Source organism: Helianthus annuus, chromosome 13, assembly GCF_002127325.2.
Source record: "Helianthus annuus cultivar XRQ/B chromosome 13, HanXRQr2.0-SUNRISE, whole genome shotgun sequence".
Classification (NCBI taxonomy): domain Eukaryota; kingdom Viridiplantae; phylum Streptophyta; class Magnoliopsida; order Asterales; family Asteraceae; genus Helianthus; species Helianthus annuus.
Window position 1 is genome coordinate 87,128,565 of NC_035445.2, and position 18,157 is coordinate 87,146,721.

Here is an 18,157-nt window from a genome sequence, read left to right on the forward strand (position 1 = left end):
TTTATACTGGAAATAATCAAGCGATTACATTCACATTCCTACATGGTATCAGGCCAACCCTAGGCCTCCTCCCTACCCCATATCGCCGCCCTCTTCCCTGCGGTTCTTCGCTGCCATTTTCCAGCACCGTCTTTCCCTTTCTTTTCTGCACCCCTCATGGATTCCAAACTCCACCCAGCTGTCACTGTCACCAACATCAAGTCCTTCATTCCCATCACCCTTGAATCTGACTCCGCACAGTACTCGACATGGTCCGAGTTCTTCCGCATCCACTGTCGCGCGTTTCTTGTTTCTGATCACCTTGAACCTTCTGCTACTACCACCTCTGATACCACCAAAACCACCGACACCGAGAAAACATCAACCCCAAAACCCAATTCGTGGGAGAGGCTGGATGCCATAGTCCTTCAATGGATCTATGGCACCATCTCCCCGGACCTTGTTCAAACCATCATGAAGAAAGGCTCCACTGCCTATGTTGGGTGAGCTGCCCTCGAGGCCCTGTTCCAGGACAACAAGGCTGTTCGTGCACTTTACTTGAAACAGAAGTTCAACTCTACCCGTCTTAAAAACTTTTCCAACATGGCCACGTATTGTCAGGAACTAAAAGTAATCGCCGACCAACTTAACAATGTTGAAGCCCCTGTTGATGATCAATCCCTCATGTTACAAACGCTAGCCGGCCTTACCGATTCCTATGAAGCGGTGGCCACTGTTCTTGGCAACACTAAACCCCTGCCATCCTTCAACGAGGTCCGGTCACAACTTTGCATGAATGAAACCCGCAAAGCCAATCAAGCCATCACCTCTGCCCACTCAGCCGGCTCGGCTCTTCACACCACCGCTCGCCCCGCCGCCTCTCAGCCCCCTTCACCGAACAATACCTCTCACCCTACTGACTATCGCACCGACACCGGCTACAACCGGGGTCGCTCCCGTGGCTGGGGACGTGGTCGTGGCAGACCATCTTGGAACCGAAACCGCCAACCCAATCCTCCTGCCCAGCAGTTTTCGGCCCAATTCCCATGGCCATTCGGCCCACCCACATGGCCCAATACTCCTCAACAAACTACACAGTGGCCTACATGGGCTTCGCCCCCCTGCCCATACCCGACAACTCCTCAGCCGAACTCTAATACTTCGGGTCAGGGAATTTTAGGCCCACGCCTTAATGCTGCCAATGCCACCTACACCCCCACCGATATCGCACAAGCTATGTATACGTTGAGCTTAAACCCGCCAGATTGGAACTCTGTGATGGACACTGGCGCTACGGCCATTATCTGCAACCGTCAGGTACATCTCAATCTTATTTAAATAAGAGTAAAAATCAATATATCATTGTCGGTGACGGAACTACCATTCCGGTGACAGGCCAAGGCAACCTTACCTTACCACCGCCCTACCCACCCTTTAAATTAAATAATGTCCTTTATTCACCAAAACTTATCAAAAACCTCATATCCATTCGTCGGCTATGCACTGACAACTCTCTTTCTATAGAATTTGACCCATTTGGTTTTCTTGTGAAGGATCTCAAGACCCGGATGTAACACCCCAAAAATGTTAATTCACTTAGGATAAAATGTAGAAATAAAAGGGGGTAGTATTTAAATTAAATAAGTATTTGAAATTGAGGGACTAAAGATGCAAATGCCCAAAAGTTGGGTTACTAAAATTAATATATGTCAAAAACCCACACACAGTACGTGTATGGGGTTCTGGTCGATCAACAGAGAGGAGCAAGAGGGGATTAAACCCTAGTTTATCAAAATCCACAAGAATCAAGTGAAATTTTAAGAAAATCGAAAGCATAAACAACGAATTTTAAGCTCCTACATCTGTTCTTCGAAGTGGTAAGTTCAATTTTATGATTTAGCAAAATGTAGGAAAAGGGTCTTGATCAAATCTGATTTGCATGATATGAAATATATGAAATTGAGTTAAGATTATGATATAGGTCAGAATCATGTTTGATTACTAGCAATTTTGTTGTTAATAGCCAAAACCCAAATTGATAAAAAGCTACTAGGGTTAGAATGATCAAGTATTGATACATGTGTGTGTGTGTGGTTGAAGAATAACCTTGTCTATGATGTAAAATCACTAGATAAACTGATATGGAGTAAAACTCTATTGATTGTTGTTGAATGATTAAAGTAACTAGCTTAGAAATATATGTTAGTTAGATGGGTAAATGTCCCGAAAATGCGAAACCCGCCATGTGTTTGATGAAATGCTTGAATGAACAACTATGTGTAATTTCGAAAATAATGGAACGAAATCTTGGGTACTAAACGAACGAACGAATGTGTTGATATAGGCGTGAAGGAAGAAGGTTCAAATTACAAGAAATCGGAAGGATCACAAGACCGAGGTATGTTCTGTTGCATACAAATCCTTATTTAGAAAAATATATATATTTGATGAACAACCCTTGTTATAGCGGTTATAGTGATTAGTAAGTAAATAACAAATCCTTCATAGGTTTGGTTATGCTAATATATTAAGTTACGCTATGCAAGTCGACCGGTTCTAGTCCAACCGGGTCGAGTCAGAAGTGGTATCATCCGTGTAGAACGGGTGGTCACGAATGCAATAAGAAACGTATGAAGTTCAATCCGTTATACGGATAGAACGAAAGATCTATGTGTATGTCACACCCCGACCACGTAGAACATACAAAACGTGGCGGAAACGTCGGGGAGTGTTGTAACAGAATCAATTGTTTCAAATCCATGGCAAATGAAGTTTCGTTTTATAAATCAAACATGAAAGTTTACATTGTCTAAACAAGAATCAAAGTGTACATAACATAAATTAACTAGTTCTTGTCTCGTTTTAAGTCACTAAGGCACAGGTCCGCCTAAGTATGTCTTGATAAGTCCTATGCATCATCTCCTGAAAACACATGCGAAAATAGGTACGTCAGCATAAAAATGCCTGTGAGATACATTGGTTTTGTGAAAACGGGATTCATGACTTATGTTTGAGAAAATGTTTAGTCATGAACCTTGTAATTTGCTTTGTCTTGTAAATCATTTGAAAAACGATAAGATCAGATGATATGTATAAATAAGAGAACACTGTATGGTTAAACGGATAACCATGTAAAATGAGTTTGTAAAACAATGTCTCATGAAAAGTGTGTTATTTGTATAAAATGTCATATGTCTCAAATTGAAATGATTCAAATAACGCTACGATGTGTAATACCATACAAACACTTATATATAGGAAGTACCAGCGGCGTATCCACCATGCTTGTATCATATTACACACGCCTCGTTACTTAATCACTTACTCAAACCAAACCATCAAGATGAAATGTTTAACAACGGTAGAAATGTTTATGTATAGTCAAATGTCTATTGTCAAATGTAAATCATGTCAACGGATACGACTGGTTCACACGGTTCAATGGTTGCAAACGGTTCATATAATCAAACGGGTTTAGACGGTTCACATAGTCAAATGGTCACAACGGTTCAAAATGTAGCATAATGTGTTCATATGCTGGATGAGCATATGCAACATAAATGCAATGTAAAACAATGTACTAAGTACGCACACAATGGGCATACATAGCATGTAATGTAAAACAATGTACTAAGTACGCACACAATGGGCATACATAGCATGAAATGTAAAGCGATGTACTAAGTACGCACACAATGGGCATACATAGCATAAAATGTAAAGCAATGTACTAAGTACGCACACAATGGGCATACATAGCATGAAATGTAATGTAAAGTGTTGTGCTAAGTATGCACACGATGGACATACATAGCATAAACACAATGAAATCATGTACTATATATGTACTATCGAACATAGCAAGTATATGATGTGAAAACAGGAAAGCATGAAAGTAACAGATAGGCACATGTGTTTCACCCCAAAATAGTTTGGAAAACAGTAAAAGAGGGGTTCAGTGTACTCACCTGAGATTGCTTTGAGTTCTTGTATAATAACCAGATAATGCTAAAGATCACGGGATATCAAACGGCACCTAATAGGTAGCTATGTTAATATACCGGACCAAATCGGAAGGATCGGATAGTACACGGGTTCGTAAACCAAACGAGTATGGATACTCGTGTAATATGGTTTAACAAAGCCTACATACCAAAATGAAACTTAACCTAAGTGCTTACGGTCCATCACGACCCGTTTAGGTAGCTTATGCTACCTTACGCGTCGTTCGCGTAGAACGCGTTCGGAACGCCTAACAGCGCGACCACAAGGTATAACCCCGGGAGGTTATAGCTATGGTCACCTAATGTGTTTGGTCAGATCCTAATGATTGACCAAATGGGTCGGGTTCGAAAGTATAAGCGATGGTTTAGATCGCTTACCTTACGACCCTATATAAGCACTAAACTAAAAGTGACGAGCTAAGCATGTTAGAACATGCTTAACTAAGTTTAGAAAACAGGTTTGGCATCAAATCAAACGGCTTTGATGCTCACGAGTAGTTTGGTTACAAAATACACAAGAATGCGCATTTTGGCCGAAACTACGACTCGTCACTGAGCCTAGATAACGTGGTGACCAGTAGGTATAGTCACTACGGACTATAACCATCGTGATCACGCTCACGTTATGAAGTTCCATGAACTTCGCATCAACCATAAGCTGGTCAATGCAGAAAGTCAACAAAACGTTGACTTTCGGACTCGAAAAGCGATAAAACAATGAAAGAATACTTACGGAGGGTCCCCGAATGCTAATCTAGATCAGAGAAACTCAGGTATGAAGCAAAACTTCAACTTAGAGCTTTTAGATCTGATTCTTGTGATTTTTACACAAGGGGGGGGGGGGTATTTATAGGAAAAGTGGAACCGTTAGGATCGTTTATCGAATATCGTGCCGCGATCTCGTGCGTACACTTGTCGAAATATTGTGGTAAGTCAGAAAATGCCCCTTGGCTCTTGATTGGGTGAAAGGGCATCGCCCCTTGATCGAACGAAAGGCCAACTGCATTAAATGCATACATTGAATCTGTCTGACAGTCTCACGCGGCCCGCCTCAACATTTAGGCAAAACTCACGCGGGCCGCCTGAAGCTTCTGATCTGCACATACTTTCAAAAATGGCAGTTTTGGTCCCTGTTGCGTATTTAAGTCATTTCCGACACTTCTAAGGCCCGTAAAGCCAACTTTAAGGCCCTAAAATGATGCCTAAACATTGTGGACATGAAACATGCTCAAAAATGTTCCGGATGTTGGTTCGTTTGGCCGTACGATCCCGATGTTCGCTTAATTACGACGGAATGCGCATAAGCGTGAAAGACGATCCAAATGACGCGACGAATGGATTTTTCTTATGCCAAACACTAAGGCATAATATTAGGATGCTTACATAAATTTTTGGATGTCCGGATGTATTCAGAACGTAAGTTATGCGCGAAAGCGCAAACTTGTGCACTTTTTGACACTTTTAGTCCCTGAATGATCCAAAAGTTTGTTTTAGCATACCAAACACCTCAAAGCCTATTTCTAAGCTACGTAAAGGATATTTAGGGTATGTTTAACTTATGGACATGTTCCGGAATGTTCGTTACAGTTCAAATTGGCATACTTTCGCAGTTTGTCAAGTTTAGTCCCTGTAAGCGAATTAACTTGTTTTTGCTATACCAAAGCCTTCAAAACTTATTTCTAAGTTATGTAAAGGTTATTTAAGGTATGTTGAGTATATGTTGATGTTCCGGAGTATTTGTCGCATTAAACTGAGTACGTTTACGCACCAGTTTGCGTATAATGCTCTAGAAAGCAATGTAGAGTTTGAAATTGAACAATAATTGATATGTGCAAAACATACACATATTTATACAATATCCCAAGTATGAAATACAATGTTTCATCGGCTTGGTATTTGTTTGATGGTCGCGGTGACACAGGTGTCACAGTGTAAGCTATTAACCCGATGATACCGGGTCGTAAGTGGTATGCTTGAACGTCATCAAGAGGGTATATGACATTACCCATTTAGATGGGTAAATAGAATGCGTAAGAATAATGAAAGAATATAAATGAATGAAGCTAGTATGTTGTTACATCGAGTTAATTGAGTATTACGACTAACTTTTGAAGCCTTTTTATTGAATGTAAGTAAATCCTCAACTTAGGCGATTGAACGGCTTGGAACGTGCACACTTGATCTATGCTCGCTTCACGCTTCCGTTACAAGTTATTTTGATATGGGTTAAATTTTTGGTTAAATGTACTTAAACTTATGTAGTATGTCGATGTCCTTGTCGTAGGGTTGAAACTTAGTAAATGTAGTCTTTTCGTGTTCAATATAAACCTTGTCCGTCTTTGATTTTGTCAAAAATGTTAAATGTTGGAGTTTGTTGTGTAAAACAGGTAATAGTAGTTTTAAACGAATGGGTCATGCCGAAATTTCCAAAAATTTTCCATATATTATGCTAGTTAATTAGGTAAGGTTTGGGGCGTATCACCGGATCCATATCCTCAGGTGCAACAGAAGCGGTGACTTGTACCCACTTCTGCCGCCTCCCGCTTCGCAACGGACCACACCCAGCACCTTTGCGACCCTCACTCAACGCCTATGGCATCAACGCCTAGGCCATCCAGGATCTAGTCTTTTATGTTCTTTGAAAAATTCTACTTTGCTTTCTTTTGATAAACCAGCTATTAAAACAATTTGTCATTCATGTGTTTTGGGAAAGAGTGTTCGTTTACCTTTTACATCTTCTACATCTCATACTGTTGCACCATTTGATATTGTCCACAGTGATCTCTGGACATCGCCAGTGTTAAGTACTAGCGGTCACAGATATTATATACTATTCCTAGACGACTATACTAATTTTTTATGAACCTACCCGATCTCCAATAAGTCCCAAGTATACGCTATTTTCTCGACCTTTGCCACCCAAATTACCACCCAATTTGAACGCCCCATAAAGACATTTCAGTGTGACAATGGTACCGAATATATTAACAACAATTTTAAACAATATTTTGCTCATAATGGAATGATGTTTCGTCTCTCTTGCCTCCTCTCAAAATGGTAAGGCAGAACGAAAAATCCGCTCTATCAACAATATCATCCGCACCTTACTTACTCACGCTAACCTCCCGCCCTCCTTTTGGCACCATGCCCTCGACATGGCCACATACTTACATAATATCCTCCCCGCTAAAACTCGAAATCATCTTACTCCTACTGAAATTCTATACCGCTCCACTCCCTCCTACGAACATCTTCGGGTCTTCGGCTCTCTTTGTTACCCTCTTATCCCATCCACCACCACTCACAAGCTTGAACCCCGGTCCCACCCCTGCGTTTTCCTCGGGTACCCCATGCAACACCGAGGGTATAAATGTTACAATCGACACACCAATCAAATGACCATCTCTCGTCATGTAATCTTTGACGAAACCATCTTTCCTTTTCGACACGTTTTCTCCACACCCCCCCCCCACATATGACTTCCTATCCGCACCACTTCACCCACATGTTTGGTCCCACATATCCCCCACCCCCGTCTCCCAACCGAATACCCACCAAACAACCACCCCGCCCACACCCTCCCCAACATTCATAGCCGGCCCACTTTCTCCAGGCCTACCTTCTTCCCCACCCTCACCCTTGACCCAACAAAACCCACCTTCACCTCCTCCCACACCTACGATGCCTACCCCCCAGCGCCATCCACTCCACCAGCCCCACCATATCCTCAACACAGCCCAACCCCTCCTCCACCTACACGCTCCATGCACACCCGTGCCATGGATGGCATTCATAAATCCAAGCAACACTTTGACTTTCATACCGCCACCATTGTTCCCATTCCCAAAAACCCAATTGTTGCTTTGTCTTCACCAGAATGGTATAACGCTATGAAAACTGAATATTATGCTCTTATTCAAAATGAGGCTTGGGAACTTGATCCTAGACACCCGCAGATGACTGTAATCCGTAGTATGTGGTTATTTAAACACAAATTTAATTCTGATGGTTCTTTGGAACGATACAAGGCTCGGTTAGTTTGTGATGGCAGGTTACAACAGGTAGGGATCGATTGTGGTGAAACTTTTAGCCCCGTGGTCAAGCCCGCTACAATCCGCACGGTCTCACTATTGCTCTTACCAAGGCATGGCCGGTTCATCAACTTGATGTCACAAATGCTTTTCTACACGGCACCCTCAATGAAACAGTTTACATGTATCAACCCATGGGATTTCGCAACAAGCAATTTCCGAATCATGTTTGTCGCCTCAAGAAGTCCTTATACGGTTTAAAACAGACACCTAGAGCATGGTACCAGCGGTTTATAGACTATGTCCTACGAATGGGTTTTATTCAGAGAAAAAGTGACAATTCTCTCTTCATCTTACATCATCAACAACACACTGCCTACCTTCTCCTTTATGTTGATGATATACTACTTGTTACTTCTTCGGCTCACCTTTGTCAACAACTCATGGATAGCCTCGCAAGCGAGTTTGCTATGAAATATCTCGGTCCTTTGAGCTACTTCTTGGGCATTACGGTTACTAGGCACAAGGATTCCATGTTTCTCTCTCAACAGGCATATGCTTATGATATTATGCACCGAGCAGGTATGCGATCATGTAAACAAGTGGATACGCCCGTTGACACCCAACCCAAACTATCGGCCACATCCGGAGTCCCATTTGACGATCCGTCATTGTACCGTAGCTTGGCAGGTGCTCTTCAGTACCTCACTTTCACCAGACCTGATCTGAGCTATGCAGTCCAACAGATTTGTATGCACATGCATGCGCCAATGAACTTCCACTGGCAGGCTCTAAAAAGAATCATTCGATACCTACAGGGCACGACATCATACGACCTCACACTTGAACCGTCTTCTTCCGTGACTATGACTGCTTACACCGATGCTGATTGGGCTGGCTGCCCTGACACACGTCGCTCAACTTCCGGATACTGCGTTTATTTTGGACCCACTCTCCTTTCTTGGTCCTCTAAACGTCAACCTACAGTCTCTCGGTCAAGTGCAGAAGCTGAATACTGGGGGGTTGCTAACGTCGTTTCAGAAATATGTTGGCTTCGCAACCTTCTTCTAGAGCTTCGTCACCCGCCTACGAAAGCCACCCTGATCTACTGTGACAATGTCAGTGCTGTTTATCTGTCAGGCAATCCAGTTCAACATCAACGCACCAAGTACATCGAATTGGATATTCACTTTGTTCCTGAACAGGTTCAACGGGGTCTAATTCGTGTGCATCATGTTTCATTTCGCCATCAGATAGCAGATATCTTTACCAAAGGGCTCCCTCGTAATCTGTTGAAGATTTCCGTTCCAGTCTTAGCATCCGTAAACCTCCTGCTTCGACTGCGGGGGTATCTTAGCCTATGATTTAGGATCGATTGTTATTGTGAATATTTGTTACCTAGAATAGGAGATTGCATTCAAGTATATATTGTAATGTTTATACTGGAAATAATCAAGCGATTACATTCACGTTCCTACATTAAGTTAGCTAGACCTTTTCATTTGAGGATTTGACATATAAAAAATATTTTACATATCAAGTTTTGGCACTTTTGTCGAGGACACACAACGCTTTTGAGGATGACCCGAGTTGGGGATTTAGTCACCATACTGCTTGCTTAGATTTTAGTTAGTCAAATTGAAAAAAAAAATAGAAAATTTATTAAAAACCGAAAAGAAAATTACTCTCGTTTTCCTTATTTGTTTAGTTAGATCTTTGCCATCAGTTAATGATTCGTGCCAATGAATTATTTATTTACCAAACTATTTAGCCTTATTAGTTGGTGTTTTTGTCCTAAAGACATATTTATTTTTGTTTTTAGTTAAACTTTTAATTATTTATATTAATCCAGTTGTTGGCCCAAGTTAATTTTTCAATTATTAATCGAAACCTGAACCAACCCAATGCTCCTAATCGATTAACCAAAACTGATACATTTTTGAAATACCTTAATAGAAAATTTTGGTTTTAATTACGGTTATGACTCAAACCCGAACCGAACTGAAGAAGCACATGCACACCCCTGAAATCATCAATCTAACTGTTATGTTTCCCGTCATATCACACTGGCACCCCAATAGGCCCTCGATAAAACTGATCCCCACCTCGCCCGACAAGGATGGGTAAGATTTGCAAAAAATAAGGATTGTTGAATTTTATCACTCCCAACTACAGTGTATATTGGCTGGGAGCACCCCTAACTATCGCTTTGAGTCCCATCATTCCGAACTTAATATTTTGTGTGTTGTGTCACTCCAAATCCACTCTCAACTATCACTTTGACTTCAAATCCATAGTAACACAACACACAAAATGTTAAGTTGGGAGTGGTAGGAATCAAAGTGATAGTTGGGAGTAGCAACGGCTAATACACAACAGTTGGGATGATAAAATCCAATAACCCAAAAAAAGTTTAAAGAACTGGTGTCTCATCTGTGAGAAAAAGAAAAACCCTTTTTAGTTTTTTAAATACGTCATAGATACTCAATTAGATAGTAGTAATGTTGGGTACTAAATATGTCATGGGTACTCAATTAGACAGTAGTATTGTTGGGTACTCAATTAGATAGTAGTAGTGTTTTATGTATCGAACAATTCCATAAGTTTTAGCCTTTGTTACATAAATACATATTTTTCTACAAGGGTTTGCTCATTCTTTGTATGTAAATGGTAAAACCATAAATATTCTGGTTTTAAACAATGAGTGATGATGTGAGAGATCAAACAAAACAATTGTCAAGAGCAAGGATGAATTGAACCATAACTTTGGGAATAAGATTTGATGTCATTCACTATGATACCCTTTTCACAGTTTGTACATTTCTCCTACTTGAGCTAGATTTGTCTTTTGAGTGATATTTCACCCAATAGTACACTGCACCTAAAAGAAAAAGGGAAAATTACAGGAGTAGCCTTTGACCTTACTCATTTTCAAAAATAGCCATTTGACCAGGCATAAAAAAGCCCGGTCACGCTCCCCTATCCCAGTGAACCGTCATTTTTATGCACCTTCAATCCAGCCACAACCAAGCGGACACGTGTCCTCCTAGCTGAATGGGCTTTATGCCGCTACCTCTCAAGCCGAGCCGCTTCATGCCCAAGCCGAGCCGCTTCGCCCCCTGCCCCACAAGCTAGCCAAGCCGCTACAAGTACAAACCATGACCTTTCAAGGCCAAGCCGAGCCGCTACATTTTTGTGTATATATATGTTTACCACAAGTACAAGCCATGACCTTTCAAGGCCAAGCCGAGCCGCTACAAGTACAAGCCATGACCTTGAGATTTATGGTGTTAAATTTTCAAAACTCTTGTTAAATTTCAGTAGTATTTAAAAAAAATATCAAAATACATCAAAATATGTCAAATTGGTTTTTGAAGTATAGGGGGGACAAATTTTTTCAATGTTGTATTTTTTAAGAAAATGACGTTTTTCTTAGCTTTAAAAAACCGAATCCCATACAGAAGGAGTTCTCTACTCTGTGTTCTCTCCTTTTCTATGGAATCTCTCGGTTTTATGCCAATTTTTTCATCGGGTGGGTTACCTCTCGGTTTTATAACGTTTTTCTTAAGTTTAAAATCTCAAACTCATTATATTTGTAGTGGGTTAGGATCAAAGAAAAGCTTTTGTATTTAACAACTTTTCTTTGATTTCATTTTTGCTTTAACCTTCATATACGCTTTGTTAGCTCTCGGTTATTTTTAACTTCAATGTAATACTTTTCTCCATATTTTTTTTATTGTTTTCAGGCCAAATAAACATTACTCAAAATTATTTATCTTTTTATTAATTTGCAGGTATCATTATTGGAGTTTATATCGGCAAGGAGATGGAAAACCTGCGACAAATATATATATTTATGTCAATTTCTAATCAGGCGTGTTATGTATTGGCTTTCATGACGTTTTTCTTAGCTTTAAAATCCGGAGCTCACCTTCATTTAATACAATCGTGACCGGCAACATACTCGATGTTCCCGTTAACAACCTCCCAGTTTCCCCCGGTGTATATCACAAACTTAACACCCATGAGTTATACTAAACGTGACCAAAGTATGTATTCAAACAAAGAAAACAAGAAGACAAAAAACACATGTGTGCAAAATCCAGATGTTATATATATATATATAGTTACGAAATTATACATAAAAAACACATGTAAAGGCTTGAGCATGTGTTGAAAGGTCATAAAATTCAAATGAAACGGCTTGGGGTAGGTGGCAATGCTGAAGCGGCTTAGATCCAGGGTGTAGCGGCTCGGGATGGGGCGAAGCGGCTCGGCTTGGCCATGAAACGGCATGGCTTGGTAGTACCACAAAGCGGCATAAATCAGAGATTGGGCGAAGCCGCTCGGCTTGGGCATGAAGCGGCTCGGCTTGAGAGGTATCGGCATAAAGCCCATTCAGCTAGGAGGACACGTGTCCGCTTGGTTGTGACTGGATTGAAGGTGTATAAAAATGACGGTTCACTGGGATGGAGGAGCGTGACCGGCCTTTTTTATGCCTGGTCAAATGGCTATTTTTGAAAATTGCCTTGGTCATAGGCTACTGCTGTAATTTTCCCAAAGAAAAATGCTTGGAAAAAGTACACTGTAATAGTACATCTTTAATTTTTTTTTAACGGCAAGTACAATTTTTTTATAATATTCTTTTATAATCTAAGGTAATGTTTGGTATGCAGGAATAAGAGGTGGAATGGAATGAGTGATTACAAGGGAATGAAGAAAAGAGTGTTTGGTTGGTCAATGAAATGGAATCACCCATTCCAAAAAGCATTCCATTCCCTCAAAATCATTCCTTCCACCCCCATGTTTTTTTCCCATTCCATCCTCTCTTGCACCATTCATCAACAACACTACAACCCACGACCTTCGCCACAACCCACCACCACCACCCACCCACCACCGACGCCATCCGCCACCACCTCACCCCAACAGCCACCGCCATCGTCGCCCCCCACTCGCCACCGTTATCACCCACAGCTGCGACCAACCGCCAACGCTACTCGTCGCCGCCGCCCACCACTAACGTCGCCGCCGCCACCGCCGCCGCCACCGCCGCCACAACCAACCGCACCACCGCCACCAACCGCCACCTTTGCTGCCACCCACCACCAACGATCACCTTGTCGCCACCACCACTCGTCGTCACCGCCGCACCGCCACTCGCCGCCACCACCACCACCCATCGCCGCCGCCGACACCCACCACCGCCACCTATAGCCACCCACATTCACTACCGCCACCATCACTCACCGCTAATTTTATTACTCCGTTTTTCATGCCTACTGAACAATACACAATAATAATTCATTCCATTCACATGGTAACCAAACAAGACATGGAGTGGTAATGATCCATTGCATTCCCTCGTCCATTCCATTACCTCGTTCATTCCATTCCTTCGTCCATTCCATTACCCTATACCAAACAGACCCTAAGTATTAAATCATCCATCCATTTTTCCCCATTTTACTTTATTCCATTATAAACAAATAGCTTAGTCTCGTTAACTCTTTCTAACCTTAGGGGGAGCGGGGCACAATCGGTAACCCCTTGCGGGGACCGTTGTTGCCGCTCGGTGGTGGTGCCGCCATCCAGGCGGTGACAGATTTCGGGGGACCAAATCGGTGGGGAGTCACCGAAGAAAGGAAGGAGAGAGGGAACTGATGAACCAATGAAAATTTTTCTTTTTTTTTTTCCTTTTTTTTTTGAATAAAAAAACAATTCCCCTAAGAGGGGTGCACCCCGTACGTTTTTGGACAAGAGGAAAGTTATAGAGGGGAAATGACATGGCAACGTATGATTGGGTTAAAAAAAGTTTTCCCTCACCTAATTAGGGGGGTGCCCCCTTCACCCTTAATTTATAGTGGTTTTTGATTTAAAAAATAAAAAAGATAACTAATTAATCTTTTAATATCAGGTTAACACATCAACAAATATAACCTTTTTAACGCCTCTTAACACAAAGAGAAAGCGGTGTCCAATGTCGGTTAACATGCTATGTCATCGTTAAAATCTCAAATGTAGTACACACCCCAGGGGCGGATCTATGAGTATCCCAGGGGTTGCCCCTTAACTTTCTTGACGAACTGCAATGTTTTTTCTTTTTCTCTAGTTAACAGTGTGTTTGTGTTTTTCTGGCCGGTGGCGAGATGAGCTCTGCAACAGTGTGGAGAATAACAGGAAGAAGATTTGATATAATTGGCTATATCTCTTTCTACATATTTTATTCTTTTTTACATTTACTAGGACAAGACAAGTCACAACTTCCAATATTGTAGCCTTTTCTGTGAAAATATATAATGATGCAGGGAAGTTTTGTGAAGATTTCCTGTACATGTATCATCATTGGTTTAAGTTAAAAAAGTGTATAGACATTTTAGTTTTTTTTAGGGAAAATTACCAGACTAGCCGCTTGACCAGCCATTTTACGAAAATAGCCATTTGACCGGGCTTAATGGACCTTCCCATCAAAGTGAACTCCCATTTTTATGCACCTTCAATCCAGCCACAAACAAGCGGACACGTGTCCCTCTTACCTGACCAGGCTTTATGCACCTTCAATGTCAGCCGAGCCGCTACAAGTACAAGCCGAGCCGCTTCATGGCCAAGCCGAGCCGCTTTGCCCCATTCCAAGCCGCTACACCCTAGATCTAAGCCGCTACACCCTGGATCTAAGCCTTTTCAGCATGCCACCTACCCCCAAGCCTTTACATTTGAATTTTATGAGCTTTCAACCAATGCCCAAGCCGCTACACCTTGGATCTAAGCCGCTTCAGCATGCCACCTACCCCCAAGCCGTTTCATTTGAATTTATGAGCTTTGAACACATGCCCAAGCCTTTACATGTGTTTTTTATGTATAATTTCGTAAGTATATATAACATCTGGATTTTGCACACATGTGTTTTTTGTCTTATCGTTATCTTTGTTTGAATACATACTTTGGTCACGTTTAGTTTAATTTTTTTTTCTTTTTTTTTCGAACAATTACTTTAAAAAAACTATGCACACGTCCATAAGACTATATATATTTCGAAACAAATAAAAAAATATTTATTTTCAAACCTATGAATATTAATTTTAACTTACGAACAAGACATTACATTTTTATAAAAAAATAATAGTTTTACATCTTGTGCAGGTTATATTATAAAAAAAAGTGAGTTTTTTTATAATTTTAGCCTATGAATAAAAAAAATAATAGTTTTTTTTATAATTTTAATAAAATGTATATCAAGACATTCAGGAAAAAAAACTAAGAAATATCGTTTATATAATTTTTTAAATAACTAATCATGATATATATCGGTAATTTATATCAGAAATTTATATATATTTTTATCGGTAATTTATGTATATTTTTTAAAATATTATCTAACTTACATATAAATGTACAGGTTATATTAAAAGTCACCGAACTTATTTGTTGTCTACCATTTTTTGAACCTTTGCATATATACTAACATAACTTAAAAGTTCAGATATTTCTTTATTTCGATAAGAGATGAATTAGAAACAATAAACATTATACTTATATAAATATTACACAAAACGGTTTTATAAATCCTAAAAATATTACAATATTAAATAATTTTGATACCTGCAAATTAATAAAAAGATAAGTAATTTTGAGTAATGTTTATTTGGCCTGAAAACAATAAAAAAATATGGCTAGAAAAAGAAACACTGTCCACATCAATATTTAAAAACGATATTTCTTAGTTAAAAGATATAAGCTAGTATGTGTATAAATTTTTTTGATATTTTTCTTAGACGGCCTTCGTAAAAAAATATGGAGAAAAGAGTATTTTGATATTTTTTTGATGTATTTTGATATTTTTTTGGTGTTTTTTGAATTTAAAAAAAAAATACTACTGAAGCGGCTCGGCTTGTACTTGTAGCGGCTCGGCTTGTACTTGTAGCGGCTTGGCTTGTACTTGTAGCGGCTCGGCTTGTACTTGTGGGGCAGGGGGCGAAGCGGCTCGGCTTGTACTTGTAGCGGCTCGGCTGACATTGAAGGTGCATAAAGCCTGGTCAGGTAAGAGGGACACGTGTCCGCTTGGTTGTGGCTGGATTGAAGGTGCATAAAAATGAGGGTTCACTTGAATGGGAAGGTCCATTAAGCCTGGTCAAATGGCTATTTTCGTAAAAAGCTTGGTCAAACGGCTAGTTTGGTAATTTTCCCTTTTTTTATGGGAAAATTACCAAAGTGGCCGTTTGACCAAGCCATTTTCCAAAATAGCCATTTGACCGGGCATAATGCACCCTCCCATCAAAGTGAACTCCCATATTTATGCACCTTCAATCCAACCACCAGCTAGCCGACACGTGTCCCTGAAGCCTGAACCGGCTTTATGCCGCGTCGCCTGGCAGCCGAGCCGCTTCCCCCCAAGCCAAGCCGCTTCACCGCCTGCCCACAAGTACAAGCCATGCCGCCTAATTTACAAGCCAAGCCGCGTAAAGTACAAGCCGAGCCGCGACAGTTGCATTTTTTAAAAAATATCAAAATATATAAAAAAACATCAAAAAAATATCAAAAAACATCAAAAAATATAAAAAAAAATCCAAAAATATCAAAATACTCTTTCTCTCCATATATTTAATAACTCGGTTGAATATTGTGAATAATGGAATTCATTTTTTATCTCTTTTCTCTTTATTTTTTATCAATTATTAATTTAATAATTTAATATTTTATTAAATTAAATAAACTAATATTTTAATAAATTATTTTCCGCCGCTATGTTAGATCCTTTGATTTGAAACTTTTATTATTATTAATTTGCATGTATCATTATGTTTTTTTAATTAATTTTTTTTAACAATTACTTAAAAAAAATGCACAAGAAACTAAGAAATATCGTTTACGCGGCATAAATACAGCGAAGCGGCTTGGGGGTAGCGGTGTACCGGCATATTTGTAGGTGAACCGGCATATTGGCAGGTGTACCGGCTTGGGCATAGCGGTAGCGGCATAATGGGCATAGCGGTAGCGGCATATTGGCAGGTGTTCTGCGAAGCGGCTTGGCTTGGGGGGGAAGCGGCTCGGCTGCCAGGCGACGCGGCATAAAGCCGGTTCAGGCTTCAGGGACACGTGTCGGCTAGCTGGTGGTTGGATTGAAGGTGCATAAATATGGGAGTTCACTTTGATGGGAGGGTGCATTATGCCCGGTCAAATAGCTATTTTGGAAAATGGCTTGGTCAAACGGCCACTTTAGTAATTTTCCCTTTTTTTATTTGTTATTTGTTATGTGTTGTTTGAGTATGTTTAAAAGTCTTATGATAAAGTTACAATGTATTCTTTATTTTATCAACGTTATTATTATTTTTTTTTAACCGAGATGTTTTTGCTATCGGGAAAAATAAAAACAATTGATTTCAAGGTAATTTGAAGATACCATTACTATATATGATATATTGATTGCTAGATGAAAGGATTTAGACCCGGATCAGATCATAGACGGGCTAGGTACAATCTATCATCAACTGGCCTAAAGACGATGTGGATATGGCCTTCTAGTTTGAAAGGTAATCAAGTACACTAGCGAATACGAAAAGGTCTTGTGTACCTCTAATTTAAAATTTTTAGTTCTACAACTGTCTTTGAGCAAAGGTATTCTAGCATAAAAGGGATGAAATTAGATTTTAAGTTATGGTTTGGTTACTAGTTTTAGTTGTTACTGTGTATTTAATTGAACGAATGTACAGTAAAAAAAATGTGAGATACCCCTAAATTTTTCTTCTAGCTCCGCCACTAATCTTATCCTTATAGAAAAACAAATCAACAACTTTGCTATGAACTATTTATAAAAGTCGTAAACTATCTATAAATAAACATTCATGTTTTGCCTAGTGCATTATCTAAAAAGGCTACTTTGTATTTATCGTATGTCAAAATAGTAAATACTTCATTACAATCCTCTCGAATATTATAAAAAATTATTAAATAGAAAATATACTTAAATCGTAATATAAAAGACAAAATTAAAACATGAAACATATAATCTACAAATTTAAGTATATCGCATTAATTTTGGAAATCAGTTTCCAAAACCTAAAAACAAACTCAATCCACTACCTTTAGCAACTCCTTTAAATTCGCACACATATACCACAACTCACCACCCATCCCTACACCACCTCA

At 39.9% G+C, this 18,157-nt stretch overlaps 2 protein-coding genes across 2 annotated transcripts; both read left to right on the forward strand.

Annotated features, from left to right (window-relative positions):
• The first annotated feature begins 582 nt into the window (after positions 1-582).
• On the forward strand, positions 583-1,317 carry LOC110901204. The gene has a single exon (XM_022148047.1). The coding sequence runs from the start codon at positions 583-585 to the stop codon at positions 1,315-1,317; it is 735 nt and encodes a 244-aa protein (XP_022003739.1).
• A 6,891-nt stretch (positions 1,318-8,208) lies between these two features.
• On the forward strand, positions 8,209-9,378 carry LOC110901203 (uncharacterized mitochondrial protein AtMg00810-like). The gene has a single exon (XM_022148045.1). The coding sequence runs from the start codon at positions 8,209-8,211 to the stop codon at positions 9,376-9,378; it is 1,170 nt and encodes a 389-aa protein (XP_022003737.1).
• The last annotated feature ends 8,779 nt before the right edge of the window (positions 9,379-18,157 follow it).

Excerpts from the sequence above, each read along its gene's own strand:
- LOC110901204 (XM_022148047.1), top strand. The coding sequence starts at position 583 with ATGGCCACGTATTGTCAGGAACTAAAAGTAATCGCCGACCAACTTAAC.
- LOC110901203 (XM_022148045.1), top strand. The coding sequence starts at position 8,209 with ATGGGATTTCGCAACAAGCAATTTCCGAATCATGTTTGTCGCCTCAAG.